This window comes from Dryobates pubescens, chromosome Z (assembly GCF_014839835.1).
Source record: "Dryobates pubescens isolate bDryPub1 chromosome Z, bDryPub1.pri, whole genome shotgun sequence".
Classification (NCBI taxonomy): Eukaryota; Metazoa; Chordata; class Aves; order Piciformes; family Picidae; genus Dryobates; species Dryobates pubescens.
The window spans coordinates 119,965,938-119,993,927 of record NC_071657.1 but is presented as its reverse complement, the minus strand read 5'-3'; the positions used below and the strand labels follow the sequence as shown (position 1 = coordinate 119,993,927).

Sequence of the window (27,990 nt, the reverse complement as noted above, 5' to 3'; positions counted from 1 at the left end):
CTATCTCTAAAGATAGAGATGGGAGGGTTCAAAGAAGAACAGGGCCACCTAAGGGGAGGCAGACCACGTACATCAGCCCAAGAGTCCTTACTTGCCTTCCCTGCTGCGTGCTACAGATAGACAAAAAACCATCAGCAGCCAAAAGTTGGTGCAGATAACCCCAGGATGAATGTTGGTCTGATTTTTGATGTGCTGTGCAGGCAGTTTAAACTCCTACCCCTCTGCTCAGTGCTTGGCCAGCTTGGCAGGGCTGAAGAATGTGAAACTTCAGTTTGCCCACACTGAAGTACAGCAGGAGAGGTGGAGGTGCAATCCCTCAGTGTAGAGGAAGTGATGGTCTGCACCCATTGAACCACTGTAATTACATCTTCATTAATCTCTCTCTTTTTAATGGGCAATTACCCAAAAGCAAGCTCAAAACCTCATGGATTTTGTTTGTTTGGGTTTTTTTAAACACATCCTTTTTTGCTTTTGATTTTTAGTTCAACAAGCAGAGCTGCACCCTTGGGACTATCTCAGGAGCTTCATCAAAGCCTCATTGTAATTCTACCACGGCAGGTTAAAGGGAGCTGAAAATGCAATCCTGGCACTGACAAAAGCCAAAAAGATTCATCTTAACAGCCACAGGGATCTGGGACAAGTGTTTAAATTAGAATTAAAATAGTATTCCTTTTTCAATTAGCATGAAAATAGTTCTTAATTCCTTCCTCACCATGACTTGGTAGTGAAAAAGCCAGCAGTTCATCAGCACAGAGATGCAGAGCTTCCCTCACCAGGAAGTCACCACAAGGTCCCTCTTTTTCCCCTGGCTTCCCAGTTTTTGATACAGGGTGTTTCATATATTTGAGCCAAGGAAAAAAGCTGCTGTTTGGTATTAAAATGGAAAAAAGCCCAAACCCAACCAAACAGTTTATCATTACCTGCCCCAAGGCTCAGGGAGCTGAATCTGCCTTGAGCGGTGGTGCTTAATCTCTCTCTGTGCATTGGTTTTGGTGCGGAACAGAGTAGACAATCACCAAGCTGCTGGAAATTTGCAGGGTGTCAAAACCTTGCAGGTTTAGGGTGGGGGTTTTTTTAACTGCTTTTCATCTGAAATGTAGCAGCATCCCTGTTAAAAGGGGGCTTTTGCTGAATAAAACAGCCGTTCGGGGCTATTTTTTGTGTGTGCTGAGACACGGAAGAAGAAATTTCTATTGTATTAAATGAATTCCACCACTTGAACCAATGTTTATTTTTCTGTTAATAAAAATCAGTTTGGACAAAAATCTGCTCTCATTTTTCTTTACATCTTTGATCTTCCCTGCTCTACTGCAAGGAGCCAGAGATGCAATAAGTTAAGAGGGGAATGTGTTAAGTGACAATGAGGGAAGGGGACAAGGGGGAAAGGCTCAGAACCAGCCAGCCACTACTGGAACATCATACAAAATATTTCCCAAATTCAGGAATAAAAACTACATGCAGGAGGACAGACAGGCTGTTTGATACCCACTAAATACCCGACAGGTGCTTCCAGAGGTTTCCACCAGAGTCAAGGTGCTGTGACACTCAGCCTAGAGAAGCCAAGATGACATCTACAGCTGTTTCTTCTTTGCTTCTCACTGTCACCTGCATGGTCACACCCTCTCCAAGAGCAAGTCTGGACCTCAGCAGCACATCACAGCCACCTCTGTATACACCTGGGGAGAAAGCAAGATTGGAGAGGTTGAGGAAAGCTCATATTTCCATTCCATACAAGACACAGTCCAGCCTGAGGACAGATACAACAACAGACTCCATGTTACCACCAACTTCTGGTTCACTTCAGCTTTCTGCAGAGAAAAAGCTCTTGAGGTAAGAGCAGGACCTCCCAAACCATTTCCCTTCCTTTAGTAAAATGCTGTGGGACATGGAAGCATGGAGTTGGTCAGCAGGGCGGGAGGGAAGCCTGGAGGGCGGGAGGGAAGCCTGGAGGGCGGGAGGGAAGCCTGGAGGGCGGGAGGGAAGCCTGGAGGGCGGGAGGGAAGCCTGGAGGGAAGCCTGGAGGGCGGGAGGGAAGCCTGGAGGGAAGCCTGGAGGGCGGGAGGGAAGCCTGGAGGGAAGCCTGGAGGGCGGGAGGGAAGCCTGGAGGGAAGCCTGGAGGGCGGGAGGGAAGCCTGGAGGGCGGGAGGGAAGCCTGGAGGGAAGCCTGGAGGGCGGGAGGGAAGCCTGGAGGGAAGCCTGGAGGGCGGGAGGGAAGCCTGGAGGGCGGGAGGGAAGCCTGGAGGGCGGGAGGGAAAGTAACTTACCAGCTAAGTAGAGTGTGTGAGAATTTTTGTTCTCAGGCACTTTATCTGATCTCTCGCAGGGCTGCATGCCCAAGAACCTGATGATCTTATTGACAGCTTCTGCATGCAGAGATTGAAGAAAAAATAAATCACCTCCAGACTGGGGACAAGCTTTGTGAGAACTTGTTTGCAACACGTGTACTTTCATAGAACCTCCTGGTTGGAAAAGACCTGAAGATCATCGAGTCCAGCCATAACCTAACACCTCCCTGTACACACTTGTTAGACCATGTCCTTTAGTTCCTCATCCAAAAGTCTTTTCAACACTTCCAGGGATGGTAACTACATCGCTTCTCTGGGAAGCATCATGTCCCTTCTACTGTCTTAATAGCCAAGAATGCAGCCCTTTCCTCCACCAGCCCCAAGCAAAAGAGCACTGCCAACTCTTCAACACAAAATCTTGTTGCTGAGACATTACATTACATGGGAAGGTACCAAACTCCTACCATGCTAAAGATGTCCCCAGCATGGCAGATTTCAAGAATCACAGAATGGCTCAGATTGGAAGGGACCTTGAGATCATCTACTCCAACTACCCTGCCATGGGCAGGGATGCCTCTCAACTGGACTTGGTTGCTGAAGGACTCATCCAACCTGGCCTTGAACACCTCCAGGGAGGGGGCATCCACAGCCTCCCTGGGCAGCCTATTCCAGCCACTCTTGTACTGAAGAGCTTCTTCCTTTCTTCACTCTACAACTGCTCTCCCTCAGCTTAAAATCATTCTCCCTTGTCCTGTGCTAGACACCCTTATGGAAAGGCCCTCTCCAGCCTTCCTGTAGGTTCTCTTCAGCTACTGGAAGGTAGCTATGAGGTCTCCCTGGAGTCTTCTCCAGCCCAGCTGCCTTAGCCTATCCTCATAGCACAGGTGCTCCAACCCTTGGATCATCTTTGTGTCCCTCCTCTGGACCAATCCAAGAGTTGTGTCCTTCTTTTTACGGAGACACCAGAACTGGGCACAGTATTGGAAAGGGGGTCTCACAAGAGCAGAATACAGGGGCAGAATAACCTCTCTTGACCTGCTGGCTACACTCCTGATACAGCCCAGGACACTGTTGCCTTCCGGGCTGCATGAGGGTACTGCTGGCTTCTGTTGAGCCTCTTATCAATCAATACACCCCAGAGCTACTCTTTCTTCAGAGCTACTCTCAACCCAGTCTGCACCCAGCCTGTATTTGTGCCCGGGACTGGCCTGACCCAGATGCAGCACCTCTGGCCTGACCTTGCACGTCCACTTGTTGAACTTCATGCAGTTTTCACTGGCCCACTTCTCAAGCCTGGCCAGATCCTTCTGGATGGCATCCCTTCTCTCAGCTGAGTCCACCACACAGCTTGATGTTGTGGGAAAACTTGCTGAGAATGCACCTGATGCCACTGTCCATGTTGCTGATAAAGATGTTAAATAGCACTGGACCCAGGAGAGACCCCTGAGGAACTCCACTTGTCACCTGGACATGGAGCCATTGATCACAATTCTTTGGGTGCAACTATTTAGCCAGTTCCTTATCCACCGAGTGGTCCATCCATCAAGTCCATGTATCTCCATTTTAGAGACAAGGATGTCATGCAGGACAGTGTCAAGTGCTTTGTACAAGCCCAGGTAGATGATGTTGGTTGCTCTTCCTGTATCTATCAGAGCTGTAACTTTGCTGTAGAAGGCCACCAGATCCCTCAGGCACAATTTGCACTTTGTGAAGGTATGTTAGTTGTCACTGATCACCTCATTATTTTTTTTCCATTTTCCAAGAAATGTGTGGACAGGGCACTTCAGGACCTGTTTTAATGGCCATTTTAATGGTTGATGGTTGGACTCTATCTTAGGGATCTTTTCCAACTGAGACAATTCTACAATTCTGTGATTTACCAGTAAACAAGAAGAGATCATCTCACCTTCAATGGTCTTAATGGAACTAATTGTAAAGGTTTCTTCTTTCTCAAAGTCATCTCCCACTTCTTCCCAGGCAGCTGCGAAGTTGGGCTTTAAAACCTTCTGAATATGATCAGACACAGTCACCTCCAAGTCTTCCAGCTGAGAGAAAAGCAAGGGAGATGTTCAGCTGCCAGTTACAGATACAATCCTCATCTTAGAAAGGAAAAGAAAGACCAAGAGAGAGCAGCCAAGACAACTCTGGCTTTCATTTCAGGAGAAGCACGTAATAATAGCATCTAGAAAGCTCAGAGTATTTATGGTGCTTAGCAGGAAAGCCTAAAAACATCTGCCAAATCCATCTGTGAGACTAAAGGGGCAATCACTTTGAAAGGCAAAGCCCATTCTAGCCCTCAGTGGACCTTCTCAGACTTCAGAAGGAACCTTCCATTCCACCAAGCCCAGAAGACAGGCAGCTTCCCGAGATCAGATTTGTATTCCTATGGTTGATAACATCAGTGTAACAAAAGTGCAAATGCTTGAGGTGAAGAGGAAGATTGGGCCGCAGTTCTAAGAAACAACCGTGGAAGTTCTTCCTTCCTGTCTGTCCCCCACCACCATTAGCTCCTGGCTGAGGTTCAACTGCAATATGTCTCTGTAGGGCACTAGAATAACTTCTGGCAGAGGCAAGGTTTTGGGGAAGGATCTAAGTTACAACCTGCAGTATGTTGAAAACGGTGTTTCAAGCAGGTCTGTCCCTCTCTCCTCCTGGCTTCAGACCTGAAACTGTCGACCCAATGGCCACCACATGTAGTCAGAATTAGTGACAAGGTAAACAAGAAAAACCCCAAAGTTCTATACTTACCACATATTCATCATCATAACCATCTTCTTCTGGCACACCTGTGTTTGGATCGCAGTCTCGGACAGCGAATTTCATTGTGCAACTGAATGTACAAGCAGCTGGGGAGGAGAGAAAGAGTTTGTGTAGGTTAGTGGTGGGGTTTCTTCTGCTTGAGGTCAAGCTCTCCAAAAAGATACCAGAAGATACAGTGGCCATGGCACTTCCCAAATTAATATGAAATATCCCCCCCCATTCTTGAAGACCAAAAGAGGATCTCAGAGGAATATGCCAAGGAGAGATGATGGAGCCAGAGTTCATTCAGTGGTGCCTGGCACTTGGACAAGGGCAAACAGGCACAAACTTGAACCCTGCTTTACCAGGGCGGCTGGACTGTATGATCTCCAGAGGTCCCTTCCAACCCCTTCACTGTGCTGGGATTCCATGAACTGCTTCCTGCCAGTAGGTACCTGCAGTGGGGTCATCCTGAGGAATCTGGACAAGGGTGTAACAGATGCCTGGCTGGTTGTAAGCCAGGCTGGGCGCTGGGATGCGGCAGATGACATCATAAGCGTCTGACGGCTCCATCTGCACAGTGACTCTCTCCAGCAGCTGATCATTTAATGTGTTGGTGCAATCAAACTGCAGGAGAGTAAACAAAAAAACAAAGGACTTGAACATAGAAGAAAATATATTTCTAATCCAGAATTCTTCCCCAAAGAAGACAAAAAATGCTCTAAAGAGACCTTACAGTGGCTTTCCAGTACCCGAAAGCAGCCTACAAGAAAGCTGGGGAGGGACTTTTTACAAGGGCTTGTAGTGACAGGACGAGGGGGAATGGATTGAAGCTGGAAGAGGGGAGATTTAGACTGCAGATTGGGAAGAAATTCTCTACAGTACACGAGGTGAGACAGTGGCACAGCTTGCTCTAGGAGGTCATATACGCCCCCTCCCTGGAGGTGTTCAAGGCCAGGTTGGTGTCCTTGCCCATGGCGGGGGATTTGGAGCTAGGTGATCTTCAAGGTCCCTTCCAACCCAAACCATTCTGTGAACCTAGGAATTCTACAAATCAGCTACACTCCCCCATGGCATACCAGGGACATTCTGCATCTTTGATCAAGCTGCTCTCCTTGACAAACTTTTCTTTCCAATTTTACCAAGGTTCTTAACAGATGAGAGTCTTTTTTGATTCTTGAGGCAAGGATCTCTACCTTGTAACTCCCTCAAGAGGAAAACTGTCCTCTCCAGAGCACAAGGACAACATTGTTTACGTTACATACAGGAATCATTAGAAGTACTCTGTCAAAGTTTAGCTTCTCTCACCTGGAACACGATGTGGTTTGTGAACATGTGTTTAATACAACAAACAAAATACTCTGTTTCTGCTTCTGTGAGTTGCACTGGTTCTGAAGACTTGAAGAGTGGACCCAAGCCCTTAAACTCTGGAATGGCTGCCAGTTGTTCTGTGAAGGAAGGGAAAGAAGATGACAGATACTTAGTGACAGGATCCTTCTCTGCCCCTTCTTAACCTGTGGCCATGTTCTCAACAGTCCAACACTTGTGAAGATGAGATTCTTTAAGCTGAAGGTGGGTAAACCCTGTCCCAGATTGCCCAGAGAGGTGGTAGATGCTCCATCCCTGGAAACATTCCAGGTCAGGCTGTCTGGGGCTCTGAGCAACGTGTTGTAGTTGCAAATGTCCCTACTGACTGCAGGGGAGTTCGACTAGTTGACCTTGAAAGGTTCCTTCCAATCCACCCCATTCTGTGATTCTCTTCTCAGCAGTGCCCAGCCAACAGGACAAGGGGCAACAAGCACAAAGTGGAATACAAGAAGTTCGACCTAAATATAAACAAAAACTTTTTTTGCTGTGAGAGTGGTAGAGCCCTGGCCCACACTGCCCAGAGAGGTTGTAGAGTCTCCTTCTCTGGAGAAATTCCAAACCTGCCTGCCCATTGTGATCCTGGGCAACCTGCTGTGGGTGACCCTGCTTTAGCAGGGTGGGGTGGGAGAGATGATCCTCAGGGGTCCTTTCCAAACCCTACTATGTTTGGTTTGTGGGATTCAAGCGCTGGAGACCCACCACAGATGTTCTCTCGTACCTTGAAATATATCCTGACGTGATGGAGCAACTTTCTCAGGCTTGCTGGTCACTAGGGCAATCTCTGTCAAGAAGAGCAAAGATGTTGTGCTGTCAACCACACCATGGTGGAGCTTTACATGCCTCTACTTCCCCACTAAAAATCCCTCATCCTGCCATGTTTCACACATTCTGCTGCGAATCATTGCAAGCCTGGTTCCTCAAACACACTGAAATACCATCTCTGTGAAGCAATGGAACGTGAAAGGAGGAGAGATGTTTGAGTATCAATAAGGAAATGACATTTTGGCCCCAAATAGCCAGAAAAAAAGCTAGAGGAAGACTGGGGCTGGGGGAATCCCCAAACTTTTTCTCAAGGAGTTGTGCAAGAACATGGAAGAAAGCCAGTGAAGTGACTGAGCACTTCTGGAACGTGCTTTTGCCTTTTTTTTTTTCCTAACCATCTATGAACCAATACATTCTGATTATCTACATAGCTGATTATCTCCTCCCTGGTAAGAAGATGAGAAGAAGGAACAATGACATTCTTTCTACTTTCCGTTGGAAGAAGAGTTGTCTTCTTTTACCTGCAGATCAGGCAGGCTTATTTCTGCAAAGCTGATGACTCTGTAACCTGTGTGGCATTCAGCTGAGCTACCTCCAGTCCCTGAAGCCCTGACCCTACCAGGATGGCAACCAGCTTATAGATGTCAAGTATCATGATGGCAACCTGGATGCTTGTATCTTTGGCTATAGGCTGAGTGTTACCTGGTTTCTGTTCAATGATGGGTGCAGTAGCCAGTGGAACTGTTTTCATATCAAAAGGTTTGTCAGAAGGTTCCAGTGTATATTGGTGAAGGGCTTTTTCCATCCCAGGAACAGAGACTGTCAACCCTGTGAAGAAGGACAGGCAGGAAAAAAAATACTAGTTTTAATAGCAGAAATTGTCAGAGACATGCAGAAACTGTGGCATCCTGGCCTGTATCAGCAATAGTGTGACCAGCAGGACCAGGCAAGTGATTGTCCACTGGGCACTGGAGAGGCCACACCTCAAATCCTGGGTTCAGTTTTGGGCTCCTCACTCCAACAACATCGAGGGGCTGGAGTGTATTCAGAAAAGGGCAACAAACCTGAAGAACAGGTCTGGTGAGGAGCATCTGAAGGAACTCCCTTCCAACCCCATCACTCTGTGATAACCTGCCAAATCTGCCATTCTCAGAATCATAGAATCAATAAGGTTGGAAGAGACCTCAAAGATCATCAAGTCCAATCTGTCACCCAACACATCATGACTACTAAACCATGGCACCAAGTGCCACATCCGATCTCCTCTTGAACACCTCCAGGGATGGTGACTCCACCACCTCCCTGGGCAGCCCATCCCAATGGCTAACAACTCTCTCTGTGAAGAACTTTCTCCTCAGAAAGTTACTTAGTACAAGTACTTTGCTTGGGCCAGAACACCCATACAGTTCTCTTCTTTCTAGTTCTTCTGACCCAAGTTCCACGACAGAAAACAACTTTTCTAGCAGCAAAAGTTCACCCCATCATAAACAATATGAAAGAACAGCCTGGACCTCTTTCCTTGCCATCACTGACCATTAAAGATGTAGGCAGCATTCAGTGCTATCTGTCTCTGTTGCAGGACATTCAAGTAGAATGTTGCTCTGTCCCGAACTTCATCATCACTGTCCATCATGCACCTGTTTTGGAGAACAAGAGGACAGCTGTCAGCCAGCTCAGGACATCTTGAGAACTAAAAATGGCACTGCCAAGACTGGACTCAGCACAATGAGAGTCTGAGCTCCCTCAGTGGCTTTTTATGCCAAAAAGTGTTCACAGGACACAGCAGCTGAAGTTTCACTTGAGGTTTATGTGGAAGACACTTCCTGCAGCTGTACTGAGGCTGTCTTCTGCCTGAAGATCTGAATGATCCCTCTCACCACATGGTGGGGATTTACACTACGGTGCTACTCGAGTGTTAAGAACATGGCATTTCTGGGTCCAGCCAGTTTAAGGAGGCTGAAGGGTCTTAATAAGACCTGTGAAATGGGAACACCTTAAATCACAACTCAACCCTACACACAAGTTACTCAGCAGTTACACAGAACTAGATTTGCTTGTTTCAGGGGATGTAGGAAATATAGTAAACCATTGTTACCCCCTGAGGAATGTTCTCAGGCCAGACAGCTATCAGGTGTTTTCACCACCAATCACATCTTTCATTTGCTTATCTCCAGCAGCACTAAGCCAAGAAGGAATGGTAGAAGACAGCTATCTCCTGACTCCATAACTGGGGTCTTGTGACAACCACAATGGCCTGGTCTGACCTTGTGCCTTCTGTGGAGCCAGACAGTCCAGTGTCACCAAGAAGCTCAGCACACACAGAGCCAGACTGTGCACAGCCACTCACCTCTGCAGAAGCACCAAGATGCTTGGAAGAAGATTCTCATTCTGGGCACCAAACTTGGCCAGTGCACTGACAGCAGCTGGAGAAGAAAAAAGGGAGATGTCAGAGGTGCTCAAGCTGCAGGAGGCTTCACAGGGAGTTTGTGGAGTCTCCTTCTCTGGAGACATTCCACATCTGCCTGGTCATTTCAATCCTGGGCAACATGTTCTGGGTTACCCTGCTTCAGCAAGGGGGTTGGACTGGATGAGCTCCAGAGGTCCCTTTCAACCCCCACCATGCTGGCATTCTGTGATTCTAATAAGGTCATGTAGTTCAATCCTGCAGTCAGTAGGGACATCTTCAACTAGAGCAGGTTGCTCAGAGTCCCAGAAAACCTAACTTGAAATGTTTCCAGAGATGGGGCAACTACCACCTCTCTTGACAACCTGGGCCAGTGTCTCACCAAAATATTTCTTCCTTTTATCTAGTCTAAATCTAAATCCAAATCCATGTTACCCCCCAAAATGCACATTCCCCTCCAAATCCAAATGCTCCTCTCCAAAATCCATGTGTTCCCTTCCAAAATCAAAATGTTCCCCTCCAAAAACGCAAATATTCCCCTCTCTTCTTCCCCCAGCTCTTCATAAAATCCCTGGAACCACCATTGCTTCCCACCCCCAAACTGTTTCGGCCTCAAGATCTCCAGCAGAGCTCAGACATGAAACCATTCAGCATGGAGAACTGAAGGCTCCTTGGTGACCTTCTAGTGGTCTTCCAGAACCTGAAGGGGTCTACAAAGGCTTGTAGTGATAGGAGGAGAAGCAATGGCTTTGAGCTGGAAGAGGGCAAGTTTAGACTGGATATTATGAAGAGATTCTTTATAGTGAGAGTGGTGAGACACTGGAAAAGGGTGCCCAGGGAGGTTGTGGACACCACCTCTCTGGAGGTGTTTGAGGCCAGGTTGAATGAGGCCTTGAGGCTTAATGGGAGGTGTCCTTGCTCATGTCAGGGGGCTTGGAACTAGATGATCTAAGGCCCCTTCCAACTCAACCAATTCTGTGATTTTCTGATTCAGGCTGAACTTACCAGCCCTCACAGCCTCGTTCTCCAGCACCACCCTGTTGAAGATGAAGCGAATGTACTTGGAGGGGGATGGAGTCCTGGGCCCCTCTTTCCCCAGCAGGTGCAGGATCTTGGTGGCCAGAACAGTGTGTTCACAGTCTTCAATGAACTCGCAGAGGTGAGCCAAGCCTGACTCCTTACTCTCAGGATTCTCCTCAATGATGCTGATTATGCAGTCCACAATGGCTCGCTTGTACTCAAAGCCACCCTGGGAAAGGACAATCAAGGACACTGACCCAGCAGGCAGAGCTCAGACTGTGGGTCTACTTAATTTCCCTCATGCTTCAATTATTTCTTTCCACTGAGAAAAACAAGCATTTGGACATAAAGAGGAAAGAGAAAGCAAGAGGGATGATCTAACAGGGCCTTCCCAGACACTTCTGACACACAAATGCACCACCATCTGAGCACCTCTTCAGATCAGTTTATGATGTTACTGCTCCTGGCTCAGAACAACCCCATAAATGCTTCAGATTTGGGGAGGAGTGGTTGGGAAGCTTCCCAGCAGAGAAATACCTGGAGGTGTTGGTCAACAGCCAGCTGAAGATGAGCCAGATGTGCCCAAGTGGCCTAGAAGGCCAGGAGTATCCTGGCCTAGATCATGAATAGTGAGTGGGAGAAGACGACCAGGGAAGCGACTGTCCTGCTGTACTCAGCACTGGTGAGGCCACACTTTAAACCCTGAGTTCAGTTTTGAGGCCTTCACACCAAGGACATTGTAGTGCTGGAGCATGTCCAGAGAAGAGCAAAGAGCTGGTGAAGGATCTAGAGTACTGGTCTGGTGAGGTGCAGCTGAGGGAGCTGGGATTGTTCAGCCTGGAGAAAAGGAGGCTGCGGGGAGACCTCATTGCTCTCTACAACTGCCTGAAAGGAGGCTGGAGCCAGGTGGGGGTTGGTTTCTTTTGCCTAGTAACAAGTTACAGGACAAGAGGAAAGGGCCTCAAGTTGCACAAAGGGAGGATTAGGTTGGATATTGGAAGAAACTTCTTCCCCAAAAGGGTTCTCAAACACTGGAACAGGCTCCCCAGAGAGGTGGTCAAATCCCCATCCCTGGGGGTGATCAAAGGGACATGGTTTAGCACCAGCCTTGGTAGAGTTAGAGAATGGTTGGACTCAATGACCTTAAAGGTCTTTTCCAACCAAAACCATCCTGTGACCCTAATCTATTTCATCAGCACATTTCAGACAGGTTTGCCCCACAAGATAAACAAGGTCTTGCTCATCAGTCAGGCCCCCATCACTGCTCTGCACCCACGGACTGAAGAGACCCTCCAAACTGTCTACCAGAGCTAGCTGCCAACAACTAACAGAGCAAGTTTCACACATACATCATCCCTGAGCATATTGGAGAGGAAGGTCATCATCACGCTGTGTTTCCGAGGGTACTTCTGGCACAAAGCACTGATAGCTTGGACTACCACCACCTGCAGAAGAGAAGGACATTAGTCACCTGCATTTATTGTCCTATACCAAACACAGGCTTCTCACTATCTCCAGCTGTCACCTGGGTAGATTAAATCGATGTACAAGGACAAAACCAAGTGGTGGACTCTCAGGAGGGGTGTTAAGAACCCTCTCTTGGCATGCTGCAAGGGCTGGCTCTGCTAGGTGGGACTTTGTTTAGGATTGACAGTGCTAATCCTAAAGCTTCCTCACCTTCCTTCTACCTGATCTTGACCTAATTCTGACTTAACTGGTTCAATCTTGTCATTAAAACTCGCTGCTATTTTCAACTCAACTGGTACTTCCTTTTCTCATCACAACAAGAACTTAAGGCCACTGTACACTCATGGACACTGACTTTGAGGAGCAGGGAATGTCTCTATAAGGCAACTCCACAGTGCAAAAGATGGGTGCAAGTGAACTACCATCCTTAACCACGTTATTACCTGAGTTCAGTGACCAAACTTGACAAGTTAGGTAGAAATTCAGAGTTCACACAATTTTTTCACTGTGTGAGGGGATGTTCCCTCCCTGGAGGTGCTCAAGGTCAGGTTGCATGAGGCCTTGAGTGAGCTGGTCTAGTGGAAGGTGTCACTGTCAATGCCAGGGGGGTTGGAGCTAAGCAATCTTGAAGGTCCCTTCCAACTCAAACCATTCTATGAATCAGACTGGAGTGGTATCAACTTGTGGGGCACTGGAACAGGCTGCCCAGGGAGGTGGTAGAGTCACCACACCTGGAGGTGTTAAAAAAACCAAGTAGATGCAGAACTCTGGGACATGGCCTAGTGATCATGGAGATGTCAGGTTGAAGGTTGGACATGAAGATCTTAGAAGTCTTTCCCAACCCTGGAAGTGTTGAAAGCCAGGCTGGGTGGAACCTTGATCAACCTGATCGAGTTGAAGATACACCTGCACATGGTAGGGGGCTTGGAAATAGATGACTTCTAAGGTTCCTTCCAACCCAAACCATTCTATGACTCTGACTTTTTCTTCTGGTCCTAGACTTGAGTCAGTTGTTGAAGCAACTGGATATACTTCCAAGGGAATAAGAGCATGTAGTCAGATGCATCCCACGGATTTATACATGAGGAACATCAGAAACTTCACGATATGCTTCAACACATACAGATTTATCCTGTGTAAGAGCAGGATACTGCACAGCAGCCAGAAATCCAGCAAACAACATTCATCCTTTCTTGGCGTGGTGGTGGGGAATGACACAGCATATTTAAATTGGAAGGCAGAGGACTACACCAGAATTTCAAGCTGGCTTTGCTCTATCAAAGCCATTAAAAGATTAACAAAAGGGGAAAAAAAACTTCATAAAAACAAGAATGGGAGAAAAACCTGCAGCTGGAAAGAGCAGAGGCCTCCAATGCCACACCTTAAACTCATCTGATATTTCTGACACGAAGGAAGAGATCTGTTTCATGAGCCTGTCTACACTGCTCTCACTGCCTGTCTTCAGCAGGGTGGTGATGGCCAGGGTAGCGATGCTGCGGTTGGAGTCGGTGATGAGGTTTTCCAGGTCCAGGTTGCAGGCGGTGACTGCAGAAGGATGTTTCATGGCCACCTGTAGGGCAAGCAAGTAAAAAACGATATGAAGGCAAAACCATCCTACAACTCAAAGCTTTTGATCATGTAACTGGTTAGGTTGGAAAAGACCTTAAAGGTCAAGTCCAATCCTTAAGCTGTCACTGCCAGGTCACCATTAAACTATGTCCCTCAGCACCACATCTCCATGGCTTTGAAAGCTCTCCTGAGATGGGGACTCCACCACTGCCCTGGGCAGCCTGTTCCAGGCCTTGGCAACCCTTTTAGGTAAGAAATTGTTCATTGTGTCCAACCTAAACCTCCCCTGGTGCAAGCTGACACCATTTCCTCTTGTTCTATTACTTGTTCCTTGGGAGAAGACCACAGACTCCTAGGTTGGAAGGGACCCTGAGCAGGGAGGGGGAGAAGAGGAGAGCAGGGAAGACACTTCCTAGTCATATTTTCTAAGGTTTTTAGTATCTGGGATTCTGCTTCCTTACAGCTGAGAGCTTATGAGTTATCAAACTACAGCTTGTGGTTCAGAAATGCATAGCTTGAGTGGAGAAAAGATGTGTCCCACCGGAGATCTGGCAGGGAAGAAGCCAGCTCTCCAGCATGGAGCATTTCCAAACACAGTGATCACAAGAGCAGCTGCTCTGCTTTAGGGAAACACACCATTAGGAACTGAACTCTGGCTTGCTTTGATGCTCAGATTGACGTTCAGAAGGTCTGGGAAGCACTCACTTTATTAAGGGTCCGTACGGCCGCGTATCTCAAGACAGGCTTGGGAGAACTACAGAAAAGCTGCAGCACTGAAAATGGAAAAGAAATAATCAAAAGAAGCAAATCACAACAAACTGTTACTGAGTAGGGACTGCTTAATAAAAACTGGCTCCCAGTTCTGCAACTCTCAGTGCCTGCAATGTCTGGGGAGCAGAAGGTGAGAGCCCTCATGACCTTACCAGGTGAAGAAAGGGACAATTGTCTTGTGCCAGCACTTTGGCATGGAGAGGTGCAAATAGCTTAGGCAGAATTCACAGTAGAAAACCAGGTATGGCCTCCTTCAAAGAAAGGGAATGGAGAGGAAGGTCTCACGCATCCACACTCAGCTGCCTGCTGTTCACAAGTGAGTTAAAAATAACCTCCTGGGTTTCATCTGCTATCCATAAAATGGGGTTTCTATAGTTGCCTGTGGCACATTAAGTTCTCCTCTACCTTCCCTCCCACCCCAACTTCCTGCAGCAGGACAAAGACAAGTATCACCCTGTGCTACCTCTCATCTCCATTCTGGATGAAATGGGAAAAGGGATTAATGTGCTTGGGATCCAAAAGTCCCCTAACCCGGGGACAATCAGGATTTCTTTACCACTCTTTCTCTCAGCTGCAGCAGTGGCAGAAAGGAGTCTCTGACCAACCTGAGACAGCTGGTGCCAGCTCCCTGGCAGTGCAGTTTGGGAGGTGGATGATGGCAGAAGCAGCTTCGTAAATAACCATCTCGTGTTTATTCCGCAGGCAGCTCTCAATGAAGTCAAAGAGTGGACTTTCATGGCTGCAAGGAGAAGACATTTCACACTGTGAGGCTGACTTACCTATGAACTACTGAGAACTTGGCAGAAAGCTCGCGCCTCAGCTTTCGTGGTTCCTACACCATCACATTGCTCAACTCCTAACTAAGCTCTGAAGTTGCTACTGACAATCTTTCATCTTTATGTTATCCTCTTCCAGCTAGAACTGCTGCATTCTACACAGAAAATACTTTACTATTAATCATGGATTCATTTAATATAAATTACAGGCATGGACCTGTGGGAGTGGGGCCAGAGGAGACCACAGCAATGAGGGGAGGGCTGGCAGCCCTCTGCTGTGAGGCCATGCTGAGAGACTTGGGGCTGTTCAGGCTGGAGAAGGCTCAGGGGAGACCTTCTGGTGGCCTTTCAGGATTTAAAGGGGCTGAGAAGAAAACTGGGGACAAAATTACAAAATCTTGAGCAGGGCCTGTTGTGAGAGCACAGGGGCTGATGGGCTTAAACTTATAAACTGGAGAGAAGGAAGATATTTTTGATGCTGAGAGTGGTAAGACCCTGTCCCAGGTTGCCCAGAGAGGTGGTAGATGTCCCATGAGTGCAACCATTCAGGTCAGGCTGTCTGGGGCTCTGAGCAACCTGTTCTAGTCGCAGATGTCCCTGTTTAGTGCAGGGATGTTGGACTAGATGACCTTGAAAGGTCCCTTCCAACCCAAACCACTTTGTGATTCTATGACTGAAAACATTTGCACTGATATGAAAATTTCATCAGGAGGTTTCTCAAGTAACTTCACCACCCTTGGCTAGCATGAGAGATCATAGAATCATTTGGTTTGGAAAAGACCTTCAAGCTCATCAGGTCCAATCGTTCTGCAACTCTGCCAAGTCTGGTGCTAAACCATGTCTCCTGGCACCACATCTCTGCCTCATTTAAACACCTCCAGGGACGGGGAATCAACCACCTCCCTGGGGAGCCTGTTTAAGTGTTTGAGAACCCTTTCAGTGAAGAAGTTTCTTCTATTGGCCAACCTAAACCTCCCCTGCTGCAATTTGAAGCCATTTCCTTTTGTCCAATCACTTCTTCCCTGGGAGAAGAAACCAATCCACATCTGGCTCCAACCTCCATTCAGGGAGTAACAGAAGGTCTCCCCTCAATGTCCAACATAAAGATACATAGAAGATCCTTTACTTTATATCCTCTCCATATGAGCAGATCCTTGTTGCATTTCAGATGCATCTAACTAAAGTACAAAACCTCCCCAGAGACTATTCTTGCAGTTTTATAGGTGGTGTGGTGCCAAAACCCAAGAATCTAAACACCACCACACAACTGCCCCAGGTACCACCCCTCAGTATAATGTTCTGTTTCTACCTCTGTTCTGGTTTTAACACAACAGTTGTGTGTGTAGATTTCCACAGCCTTTACAAAATGCACACTTCCCTGAAGGTGTTCAAGGCCAGGCTGGATGAGGCCTTGAACCATCTCATCTAGTGGAGGGTGTCCCTGTCAATGTCAGGAGGGTTGGAACTAGATGATCTTCAAGGTCCCTCCCAACCCAAACCATTCCATGAATCTATGAATCTCCTCAAAGTATGCTTAGTGTTTGTAACGCAGGTGCTTGCCTCTTACTCACCCCTCATCAGATTCCTTCAGGAGCTTGCTGGCAATCCTGATCAGCATGCAGTAGGCAAACTGGGATTTCAGGCCAGATTTGGTGAACTTGTTCAGCATCTTGGAGACAGCAAGGCGATCGTTTTTCCTCAAGTGATAGAGCAGCCCCAAGGCATGATACTAGGAGGTAAGAAATGTGCAGGTTGTGGACACACACTGCAGCTCTAAAAGCCACTGTCTGAAAACTGAGATCCAAAGCTCTTCTCCAACAATGACTGACGAATGGTCAGTGGCATCTCAGCTTCTAGAAGGTTAACAGGGAAAAGGGGGAAGGACTGCACTGAAAACTCAGCTCCTGAGAATCTTTAACTGGGCTCACAGAGAAACTCGTCATTTTTTGACACTCTTGCTTCCCAAGTCCCAATTCTTGGTTTTAAAAGAGTAAGAGGAAAAGAAAAGCCAGTCACTTGTTGTGACTCCTCAACATGAGGAGGAACTTCTTCACTGTGAGGGTCACAGAGCACTGGAGCAGGCTCCCCTATAGGGGCTGAGGAGTCTCCTTCTCTGGAGACTTTCAAGACCCATCTGGATGTGATCCTGTGCAACCTGCACTAGATTCTATGGTCCTGCTCTGGTGGGGGGGTTGGACTTGAAGATCTTTGGAGGTGCCTTCCAACCCCCAAAATCCTGTGATCCTGTAAGGTTATCTGAAGAACTCACAGATAACATTAGGACCCTGGAAGGTGTTTCGAGGTTCCTCAAACATACCTGCACCATGATGTTGTCACTAGAAGCTGCTTCTTGAGCTTCATTGATCCACCGCTTGACCACATCGTAACTGATCTTCATCATGTGCTGGAAGAAGCCACAAATTGAGACCCCAGAGAACAACTAACTGCAGAAGCACAGTGAAGTACCATGAGCCTTGCTGAAAGACTTTTGAGACAATGTAGGGCTTTGCCCCATGTTACAGGTAACAAGTAACTCCCAAATACAAAGTTTGTGTGGAGAAAACTCAGTCAGAGTGGTTTTGGTTATGCTCATAGTAGGAAAATCCACCTGCCTGTGCCCAGTCCAGCAGTCAGCTGTCAGCATTGGTACAGCTTTGTTTGCACCCTCAGAGTCCTAACAGGGTCTACTCCATCTCATCAGCTGGATTTCCCACCTCCTGCTCTGCCCTTTTGACGTACCAATGCAGTCTCTTGATCCTACACACCTATAAACCACTGTTCTTCCTACATCTCAGTCTCAAATTACCAGGTTTTCACTCTTATTCTTCCTTTGAATAAAAATATTAACCTAACAACAAGTTTTCCAGCTTTTTTCTCCTAAATAAGGAGAAATGCAATGAACTTCCTTCTTGTGTTTGAGAAGACAGAGTCTGCTTGAGACACTGTTTTTTTATTTATTTTCCAGTGAGGTGACGAAGAGGAATCACCTCAAAGGACAAAGAGCTGAAGAAAGAACAAAAACAAAGGCTGGGTAGAGCTGCAAATGCAATAGCTGAACTTCCCAAGCACAACACAATGCACAGCTTTACTTACCAAGGAGGACACCAGGGCAGAACTAGACACACTGGGGACTTTGTCCACAATGGCTTGCTTCATGTATCTCTCAATGCCTTGTAACATCGTACTCTGTGAAAGGGAAAAAGGAAAGGGGTGATCCGCTGGAGCTTAAAAGCAGTGAGAGGCAAAAATAACCACACAGAGCATTCAAAATGGTCTCAGAAAAAGTCTTGAGCTAATTCTGAGAATGCAGAGCTCTGCAGGGAGACCTGAGTATCATCTGTCCAGTCCTGAAGGCCCAGTGACATGAGGTAAACTGGAGTTAAATCCAGTTCATGACTGGCCTCAAGCAGTGTTCCCCAAGGCTTGGTATTTGGGCCAGTTCTCTTTAATGTCTCTATGAATCACTTGGATGAGGGGATTGAGGCACCCTCAGCAAGTTTGCAGGTGACATTAAGCTGACTGGAAATGCTGTTCTGCTGGAGGGTCAAGAGGCTCTACAGAGGGATCTGGCCAGGCTGTATCACAACAACCCTGGGAATGCTCCAGGCTTGGGGCAGAGTGGCTGGAAACTGCCTGGTGCAAAATGAGGGAGGGGGAGGTCGGTTAACAGCTAGCTGAAGATTAGCCAGTGTCTGCCCAGGCAGCAAAAAAAACCCAACATCATCCTGGCTTGGATCAGACATACTGTGGCCAGCAGGATCAGGGGAGGGATTGTCCCCCTGTATTTGACACTGGTGAGGCCATACCTCAAGTCCTCGGTTCAGTTTCGGGCCTCTCACTCCAATGTCCAAGGAGGACATAAAGTTGTTATAGCATGTCCAGAGAAAGGCAACGAGGATGGTGAAGCATCTGGATAACCTCTGAGGAGCAGCTGAGGGAACTGGGGTTGTTTAGTCTGGACAAAAGTAGGCTTAGGGGAGACCTTCTGACTCTACAACTCCCTGGAGCCAGACAGGCTCTTCTCCCAAGGCACAAGTGACAGGCCAAGAGGAAATGGCCTCAAGTTGCTCAAAGGGAGGTTTATGTTGGACACAAGGAACTATTCTCTCCCCAGAAGGGTTGTCAAGACCTGGAACAAGGTGCCCAGAGAAGTGAAAGAATCGGCATCTCTGGAGGGACCTAGAAGCCGCGTAGATGTGGTTTGGTGGGACACGGTTTAGTGGCTGTTACTGTGCTACAGCTTCACAGAACTCCTCACACCTGCAGGGGGCTTCAGAGTAGCCCTCCCTAAAGCAGCAGCTCCATCACTACTACAGGAAGCACACTCTGCTTCTAATTCTCCATTCCAGACAGCCTCATCGATCATCTCTCCCCCCACAGGGACGTGGCCTGTACTTACATCAGTGATCCTGCACAGTGCTCTGATGGCTGGCCCTCGGTACACATCTTCCTTCCCTGTCATGTCTTTGGTCAAACTAAAAGGGTCAAAGACCACCTTGTTAATGCTTCTTGAACATCTCAAAGACTTGGGTCTTTTTTTGTGACATTCACCTTATCTCATTTAGTTGCTCTTCCAGCTGTCATCTCATCACTGCTGATGTATTAGCAGTTAATAATATTGGACAGAAGTAACTTCTTAATTTGCAACACATTCTGTGGAAATCATAGAATCATGGAATGGTTTGGGTTGGAAGGGATCTTACTGATCCAACCCCGCTGCCATGGGCAGGGACACCTCCCACTAGACCAGACTGCTCAAGGCCTCATCTAACCTAGTCCTTAACACCTCCAGGGAGGGGACACCCACAACATCTCTGGGCAACTTATTAAATGAGGCTGCCCAAGGAGCTGGTGGAGTCACCAAACCTGGAGGTGTTCAAGAAACATGAGGACATGGCACTTTGGGACATGGTTTCGTGGTCATGGTGGTGTTACATCTATGGTTGGACTCAATTCTGGAGGTCTTTTCCAACCAAAAGAATTCTATGAAATTAAGAACACTACAACAAGCACAGTCTTGCCATAGGCTTGGTTTATTTAGCTCAGCCATTTTCCTTCTTTGCTCTTCTAATTTGTTGTTCTCCTTTCCATCACATAAATTTTGGGTTAGATAGCAAAATTCAGTCAGCTAAACAGCTTTAAAAAGATATAAAATAAAACTGTGGCTTAGCACATGACATAGATCCTTTTGTTTTTTGCTCCCTCAACAACTGTAATGTCTATTAAGTAGTCAGAAAAATTGATAGTTTGGCAGGCAGACAGACCTCAGCTTTGCTCTGCTTTTCCCTAGCTGCTCTGACAGCAAAGTGAAACACCAGTCACAGCCTGAGTTGCCACAAAAATCATCAAACACCAATAATGTAAAGAAAAATGAGCAAGAAAAAGTATTGATGAGCTGTGAACACCACAGTGGGAAGAAATGAACATCTCACAAAGTGGGACAGGCTCTATGTCAGGAAAGAATTTGTGTTCCTTTGTTTCATAGAGGATAATGAGAGGAAACCACAGCAGTTGAAACAAAAAACATTAAGATCCAGCTACTCCTGCTGCTGTGTTTTCTCCTACCTGCTGGTGACAATGATGACATCCTCAGAAATATTGGCCATCTCCTTGATGGTGAGGTAACACATTCTCCGAAGGGTTTGCTGTGAAGGTGCATTACAGAAAACCATTAAGCTCAAGGGTAATTGTAACCAAATATTTTGTAGACATTTAAGAAGTTAAACTTTAAATAATCACAGAATACCAGCATGGTAGGGTTGGAAAAGACCTCTGGAGATTATCCAGTTCAACCTCCCTGCTAAGGCACGGGCACATACAGCAGGCTGCCCAGGATTGCAATGGCCAGGTGGGGATGGAATTTCTCCAGTGAGGGAGACTCCACAACCTCTCCAGATGGCCTGCTCCAGGGATCCACCACCTCACAGCAAACAAGTTTCTCCCGATGGAAATTCCTGGGTTCTAATTTGCCCCTTGTCCTGTCACTGGGCACCACTGACAAGAGTCTGGCCACATCCTCCTGCCGCCAGTCCTTGAGCTCTGGCTGAGCATTGATCAGATCCCCTCTCAGGCTGCTCTTGTCCAGGCTCAACAGCCCCAGGGCTCTCAGCCTTTCCGCCTCACACAGATGCTCCTGTCCCTCAGATTCTTTGCAGCCTCTGCTGGACTCTTCAGTAGTTCCCTGTCTGTCCTTAACTGAGCAGCCCAGAACTGGATCCAGGACTCCAGCTGTGGCCTCACTGGGGCAGAGCAGAGGAAAACCTCCCTCAACCTGCTGGCCACATTCTTCTTCATATACCCACCTATGTTTTGGTGGAATTCTGTGTTCTAGATTGTGCCTAATGCTCCTTGTCCTGCCCCCGGGCACCAATCTTAATTCTTTATTTAACAGTTCAAAAAAATTGTACATCATCTGCCCAACTTCTGTAGTCATAAGCACACAATTAAAGCCATGTGTGATAACTGGGTAACAGCTTTATCCTCTCTTATCAAATCAACCAGGAGAAGAGAGACAGATCTAGACTAAAAAAATTAAACCACATGATCATTATGAATGAAGTGATGAATCATGTTTGTATGCAGAAGCCTCACAATTGCCAGTTAACAATGACAGACATCAGGGAGAAATCATTCACCGCGAAGGAGGTGAGGCACAGGAAGAGGTTGCTCAGAGAAGCTGCGCAGGCTCCAACCTTGGAAGCGTTCAAGGTCAGGTTGCATGGGACCTGGTCTAGTATGAGGTGTCCCTGCCTGTGGTTGGAACTGGGTAACCTTTAAGGTTCCTTCCAACCCAAACCATTCTGATTTGATATGGTAAAAAATACAGAAGCTCACAAAGAGCATAATTTGCATTTTGAAAGCAAGCAGAACTTTACATTAAAAACAACCCCAATTTATTTTCTAAAGCAAGGCTATGAGAAAGGTCCCAACTGCTCTGTACTCCCCAAATTGTCATGCTGTCTTTATATAGTGATACATTCAACCCTCCTGAGGTCTAAAAGCCTGAAGTGCCAGTTCACATTTTCAAAAATTATCATGAGGTATGAGCCCCTCTGAGCTCTTTGCCTCTCTGCAAAGGAGATTTACACTGGGTAAAATCCAAAGTTTCATCTGGCTTTTGGGAGGTGCCATGGTCTAACCATGAAGTCTGTGGTGACAGGTTGGACTCGATGATCTCTGAGGTCTCTTCCAACCTTAGTGACACTGATACTGTGATACTGTTTAGAATTTAGGATGTCTGAACCCTTGATTCCATGCCGATGTATGAAGTTGTTCGAGGGAAAAAGCAAGATATGATCTACAAGCAACTTTTAAATTGTGTCTTCACTAGATGTGCATTATTTGAAGGGAGGTTGTAGCCAGGTGGGGGTTGGTCTCTTCTCCCAGGCAACAAGTGCCACAACAAGAGGACACAGTCTCAAACTGCACCAGGGGAAGTTTAGGCTTGAGGTGAGAAGAAAGTTCTTCCCAGAGAGAGTTGTTAACCATTGGAATGAGCTGCCCAGGGAGGTGGAGTCACTGTCCCAGGAGGTGTTCAAAAGGGATTGGATGTGGCACTTGAAGCCGTGGTCTAGTAGTCATGAGGTATTGGGTGACAGGTTGATGATCTTTGAGGTCTTTTCCAACCTTATTGATTCTATGATTTGCAAATGAAAATAATCTATTCTGCCCTGGTGAGGCCACAGCTGGAGTTCTGGGTCCAGTTCTGGGCTCCCCAGTTCAAGAGACTGGGAACTACTGGAGAGAATTCAGTAGAGGCTGGGAAGCTGCTGGTAAGATGCAGAGAGGCCTGGAGCCACTGTGAGGAGGAAAGGCTGAGAGACCTGGGGCTGTTGAGCCTGGAGAAGAACAGCCTGAGAGGGGATCTGCTCAATGCTCAGCAAGAGCTCAAGGGTGAGGGGAAAGAGGATTGGGCCAGACTCTTCTCAGTGGTGCCCAGTAACAGGACAAGGGGCAAGAAGCACAAACTGGAATTTGGGATCAGGAGCAACTTCTTGACTTTGAGAGCGCTGGATCCCTGTAGCATGCTCCCAATGAGGTTGCAGAGTCTCCTTCTCTGAAGATATTTCAAACCCACATGGAAACTGTGATCCTGAGCAACCTGCTGTTGGTATCCCTGTTTTAGCAGGGAGGTTGGACTGGATTACCTTCAGCAGTCCCTTCCAACCCCTACCATGTTGGAATTTCTGTGAAGGGTAGGAAACAGTCACAAAATTACACTGATTCATATATTAAGGCTTCCTGTCATTATTCACCTTCTTCACCACAGTAATTCAACTCAGGAAAAAACCCAAACCCTGCAGAAGTAGCTGTATGGTATTGACTCATTTGTTTACAAACCATGAATTGCCTCCAGTGAGTTCTTTGCCTGTGGAGCTGAAGATCTTGCCACACCCACCTCCCACATCCCAGACTCCAACTGTTTTGTAATTACTGCAAAGCCAGACTGCAGCAGGGAAGCAGCAGAGTTGTAAACACCAGGTACTTACATCATTAGACTGAAATAATCTGGTCATTGCAAAAAAAGCTTCTGTGGCTTCAGTGGTTCCAAAGTGCTCACCCTGAAAATAGCCAGAGAAAAAACACCACCATTATCTAGCTGTCTCCGCCTTCCAGCCCCATCTTCTAACACATACTCATACATGAAGAATCTTCTCTTTGAAGATCTTTCCCAGTATGAGAAAGCCTTTCCCTCATCTAGTTTCTTCTGGGCACTACAGGTCCAGTATTCTCTACTTGGTTTCAGTATCAATAGCATCCACATTGGGACAGTGAGGGAATAGCATGAGGAGCAGCTTCTGTTCCCTATATCCCTGCAATCAATCCAGGTTGGAGAATGAAGACATGGAAAGCAGCTCCGCTGAGAAGGACTTGGGGGTGCTGGTGGATGAAAAGCTCAACATGAGCCAGGACCATGTGCTCACAGCCCATAGACAACCTGTCCTGGGCTGAGAATCAGCAGCATGGGCAGGGAGGGGATTTTGCCCCTCTTCTCTGCTGAGGCTCCACCTGCAGTGCTGGAGCCAGCTCTGGAGTCCTCAGCACAGGACAGACATGGCCCTCTTGGAGTGGGACCAGAGGTGGCCACAGCAATGGTGGGAGGGCTGGAAGCCTTCTGCTTTGAGGGGCCAGGCTGAGAGAGTTGGGGTGGTTCAACCTAGAGAAGGCTCTGTGGAGACCTTCTGGTGGCCTTCCAGTATTTAAAGGGGCTGAGAGGAAAGCTGGGGACAGAATTCTCAGCAGGGCCTGTTATGACAGGACAAGGGGTGATGATTTGAAACTAAGAGGGAGATTTAAGCTAGAGAGAAGGAAAAAATTCTGTACTTTGAGCGTGGTGAAACACTGGCCCAGGCTGCCTATAGAGGTGGTAAGGGACCCTTGATGGAAACATTATAAGATGTTAGGGAGTCTCAAGCAAACTGTTCTAGTTTAAGATGTTCCTACTGCAGAGGGGTTGGACTAGATGACCTCAATAGGTCCTTTCCAACCTAAACCAGTCTGATGATCATGCTTCCAGTTTCTCTTCAAACAATACGCCACGTTCCACTCTGTCAATTCCTGGCCTGTGCCCTTAGCCCACCACTTCAGCTGGGCACACAAGTGGCCCTTAAACTGCACAATGCTGCTGAACATGGTTCAACCAGCAACTCTCATGTGACATGCAGAAGTCTCACAAGCTAGAGTGATACATTCCCCAGTCAATTTAGTGGAAAAGTTGGAAGGGAGGACACAATGCTACAGCCTGAAAACTCCCATTTCTGATCTCTGCAAAAGCTACTCTCCATATCTGACAGAAAGAGGCATCAGAAACTGAAAGCGATCCAAAATTAGCCTCAGGAATATTCACTCTGGCTGGGAAGAAATGACAAGAGTTACCTGGTTCAGCAAGTAAAGGATCTTGGTAAGGATGTGCAGGCATCTCCGTGGGTTTATAGGGGTCTCATTAAAGATACGTGCCTACAAACAGCAAAAGCACTGCATTCAGGTGGTATCTAACAACAAGGAATCCTCCTTCATCAGAAACAGTAAAGCAGTTTGTTTTTACCAAGCAGCTTGTAACGTTTTTACATCATAAAACTGTGTCCAACGAGCATTTTCCTGTCAGTCAACTCATGGACATTTAGTTTACTGGACAGGCAGCATCTGAACAGAGGATAATAACTCAGTTTACCACATATGACTAGGAAAAATTACTCAAAAGTAATAACAACTTCACTCTTTCCATAGCATCTGTAGCCAAAGACTACTTAGACTGAAGGAACAGAAAGTTGAAATTATTCTGTTGGCACTTATAGCTCTCTGAAACCACCAAAACTCCCCATTATTTAACCACAAGGTCACCTCACTTGTAACTGCTCCTAGAGCATGCAGAGAAGCCTATTTCCAGAGGGTCACGTTTCAAACCGCCTCACATGTTGCTAACACTGATGAAAACATAGAATTAAATGATGTCAGACAGGCTGGATCAATGGGCTGAGGTACAACAAGGCCAAGTGCTGGGTCACAACTACCCCAGGAACACTCCAGGCTTGGGGCAGAGTGGCTGAGAAGGTTGTGACTACAGAAAGCCCCAGGGGTATTGGTTGACAGCAGGCTGAAGATGAGCCAGCAGTGTACCCAGATGGCCAAGAAGGCCACCAGCATCCTGGCTTGGATCAGCAATAGTGTGGCTAGCAGGACTGGGGCAGGGATTGTCCCCCTGGATGGGGCACGCCTCAAATCCTGGGCTCAGTTTTGGGACCCTCATTCCAAGGAGGACATTGAGGTGATGAAGGGTGCCCAGAAAAGGGCAACAAGGATGCTGAAGGGTCTAGAGAATAGGTCCTGTGAAGAGCAGCTGAGGGAACTTGGGTTGTTAAGGCTCTACAAAAGCAGGCTGAGTGAAGACCTTCTGTCTCTCTACAGCTCCCTGAAAAGAGGCTGGAGTAGGTGAGGATTGATTTCTTCCAAGGCACAAGTGATAGGACAAGAAGAACTGTCCTCAGCTTGCACCAAGGGAGGTTTAGGTTGGGCATGAGGAAAAATTTCTTCACTGAAAGGTTTGTCAAGGCCTAGAACAGGCTGCCCAGGGCAATGGTGGAGTCCCCATTCCTGGAGAGCTTTCAAAGCCGTGGAGATGTGGTGCTGAGGAACACGGTTCAGTGGTGACCTAGCAACACTGGGTTAACAGTTGGACTCAATGATAAAGGTCTTTTCAAACAGAAACAATTCTGTGATTGCTCCTACCTCCTGAAGCACAGCACTCTTCTCCAAATGCTGGAAAGGATTAGAGCCACTACCTGAGAAAGAAAAGAGACAGTTAAAGAAATGTGACCTTCACAAAAAACAACAGAGCTCAACACCCAGGAACACCCCCGAAATTTACAAATACACCTCAATGCTACAGTGACATCCCTCTTGAAAGAAAAGATGTTCTCCATCAACAGCTTTGAATCCATTTGAAGTTGTATATTCAGAGCTACAGAAAAACAAGGATTGGGGCATTTTCAGCATAGCTGGAATGTGAGGAAGAAAGCTGTTTACTCATCAATTTGCCTTAATACTCCCTTTACATAGCACTATTTACTCCTTTTATTTTTTTTTCTCCTATTCCCCATGTTTTTGTTCCTGCAGTCAAAGACAGCACTGACAGCACCAGGATAGAGCTGTTGATGAGACGTGAAGTAGGAATATATTGATCAATGCGGGGCAGAGCAGCTGATGGGATCTGAAATGAGGACTATATTGATCAATGCACCACTAAAATGGGCTACTCCGCAAACTCCAAAACCACATCACAAAATAACCATGTCCATACTGTCACTTCTCAGCCTTTTAACAGCCCAAATCCAGCCGCTGAGAGGAATTAATGTCTTGGAGACCACATTTCATGCAGAGACCAACCTCGTAAGCCACCCCCACCTCTCAAAGCTACCCTCAGACATGTAAATCCCTCCAAACCCTCGTTAACTGCTTCTCGCCCTTTTCCTCCTGATTTTTTTCATTTTTGGTTCTTTTATTCTTCAGTTTTCCCCATCCCAAGCAGAAAGAAAATGAGAATGAAACCAAACTCAACCTATCTGGTTGAGTTTCACATTCTGTGACTCAGATCTCCAAGCAGCAGCGACAGAAAACTCAAGACGGCATCAGTTCTACAGGCAACCTTATTTCCAGACGATATTGTGGAGCAAAAACGTGCAGGTGAGGGCTTCGTTCATTGTGTATATACCCAGTATGCCAGGGTTTATCGCTCCCGCCGGCTACCTGAACACAACCGCTCCCGCCACAGTCCAAACCCAAGGCACTTGACAGCTGCTGCTGCCCCACTGCCGAGTTGAGGTGCAGACCTCGATCAAGCCCTGCAAGCACAGTTCCTCGTCACCACAGCAAGTGCGGGCAGCGACGGTCAGCTTCAGCCCGCAGGACGGCGGGGAACTGCTTTCCTATGAGCTCGGCCTCCGGGGATCGGGGCGGGCCCTGCAGCCCGCCGACCATCCGGAAAGGCCGGGGGAGGCTTCAAGAAAGACCAGGACACAGGAAAGCAGGCAAGACCTCCTTCCTCAGCGATCGTTATCCCCCTCACGTCAGAAGCCCTCCCTTCCTCCGTCCCTCCCTCCCCTCGGTGGCCCTTGCAGGCCGCGGCGCACACTGAGCGCTTACCGACCGGTCGTCTCAGGGCCCTTCCGCCATGCCCGCCCCTGGGCCCGCCCCCGGCTCCCTCCCGGCCGCCGCCAGCCCCGTACCGGACTCCTCATCCTTCTTGTCAAACTTCTTTATCATGTTGCCGACGGCCGCTCCCCTCCCTTAGAGCAGCACCGCCGCAGGAGCTGCCTCCGGAAATCCCACCTCG

General features: G+C 47.5%; 1 protein-coding gene across 1 annotated transcript; it reads right to left on the bottom strand.

Moving 5' to 3' along the window:
- Positions 1-1,216: 1,216 nt before the first annotated feature.
- Positions 1,217-27,990, bottom strand: COPG2 (COPI coat complex subunit gamma 2). Its single transcript, XM_054177938.1, has 24 exons — positions 27,884-27,990; positions 26,388-26,440; positions 25,038-25,118; positions 23,651-23,722; positions 20,727-20,806; positions 19,561-19,636; positions 18,255-18,347; positions 17,479-17,565; positions 16,733-16,890; positions 14,991-15,124; positions 14,320-14,387; positions 13,427-13,615; positions 11,928-12,023; positions 10,564-10,807; positions 9,502-9,577; positions 8,688-8,791; positions 7,857-7,982; positions 7,111-7,173; positions 6,333-6,472; positions 5,480-5,651; positions 5,034-5,131; positions 4,192-4,330; positions 2,265-2,363; positions 1,217-1,676 (listed from the first exon to the last, which is right to left on the bottom strand). Exons 1-24 carry the CDS (start codon positions 27,918-27,920, stop codon positions 1,546-1,548), a joined length of 2,616 nt encoding a protein of 871 aa, XP_054033913.1. The 5' UTR covers positions 27,921-27,990; the 3' UTR covers positions 1,217-1,545.

What these genes read in the sequence shown, in the direction of transcription:
- COPG2 (XM_054177938.1), bottom strand. Translation starts at nt 27,920, where the DNA reads ATGATAAAGAAGTTTGACAAGAAGGATGAGGAGTCCG. An exon ending in AAATATCAGATGAGTTTAAG is followed by an intron (nt 12,024 to 13,426) that starts GTGTGGCATTGG and finishes TCTCTTCTGCAG; the next exon opens with GTGGTGGTAGTCCAAGCTAT. An exon ending in CCAATATGCTCAGGGATGAT is followed by an intron (nt 10,808 to 11,927) that starts GTATGTGTGAAA and finishes GTCCTTTCCCAG; the next exon opens with GGTGGCTTTGAGTACAAGCG.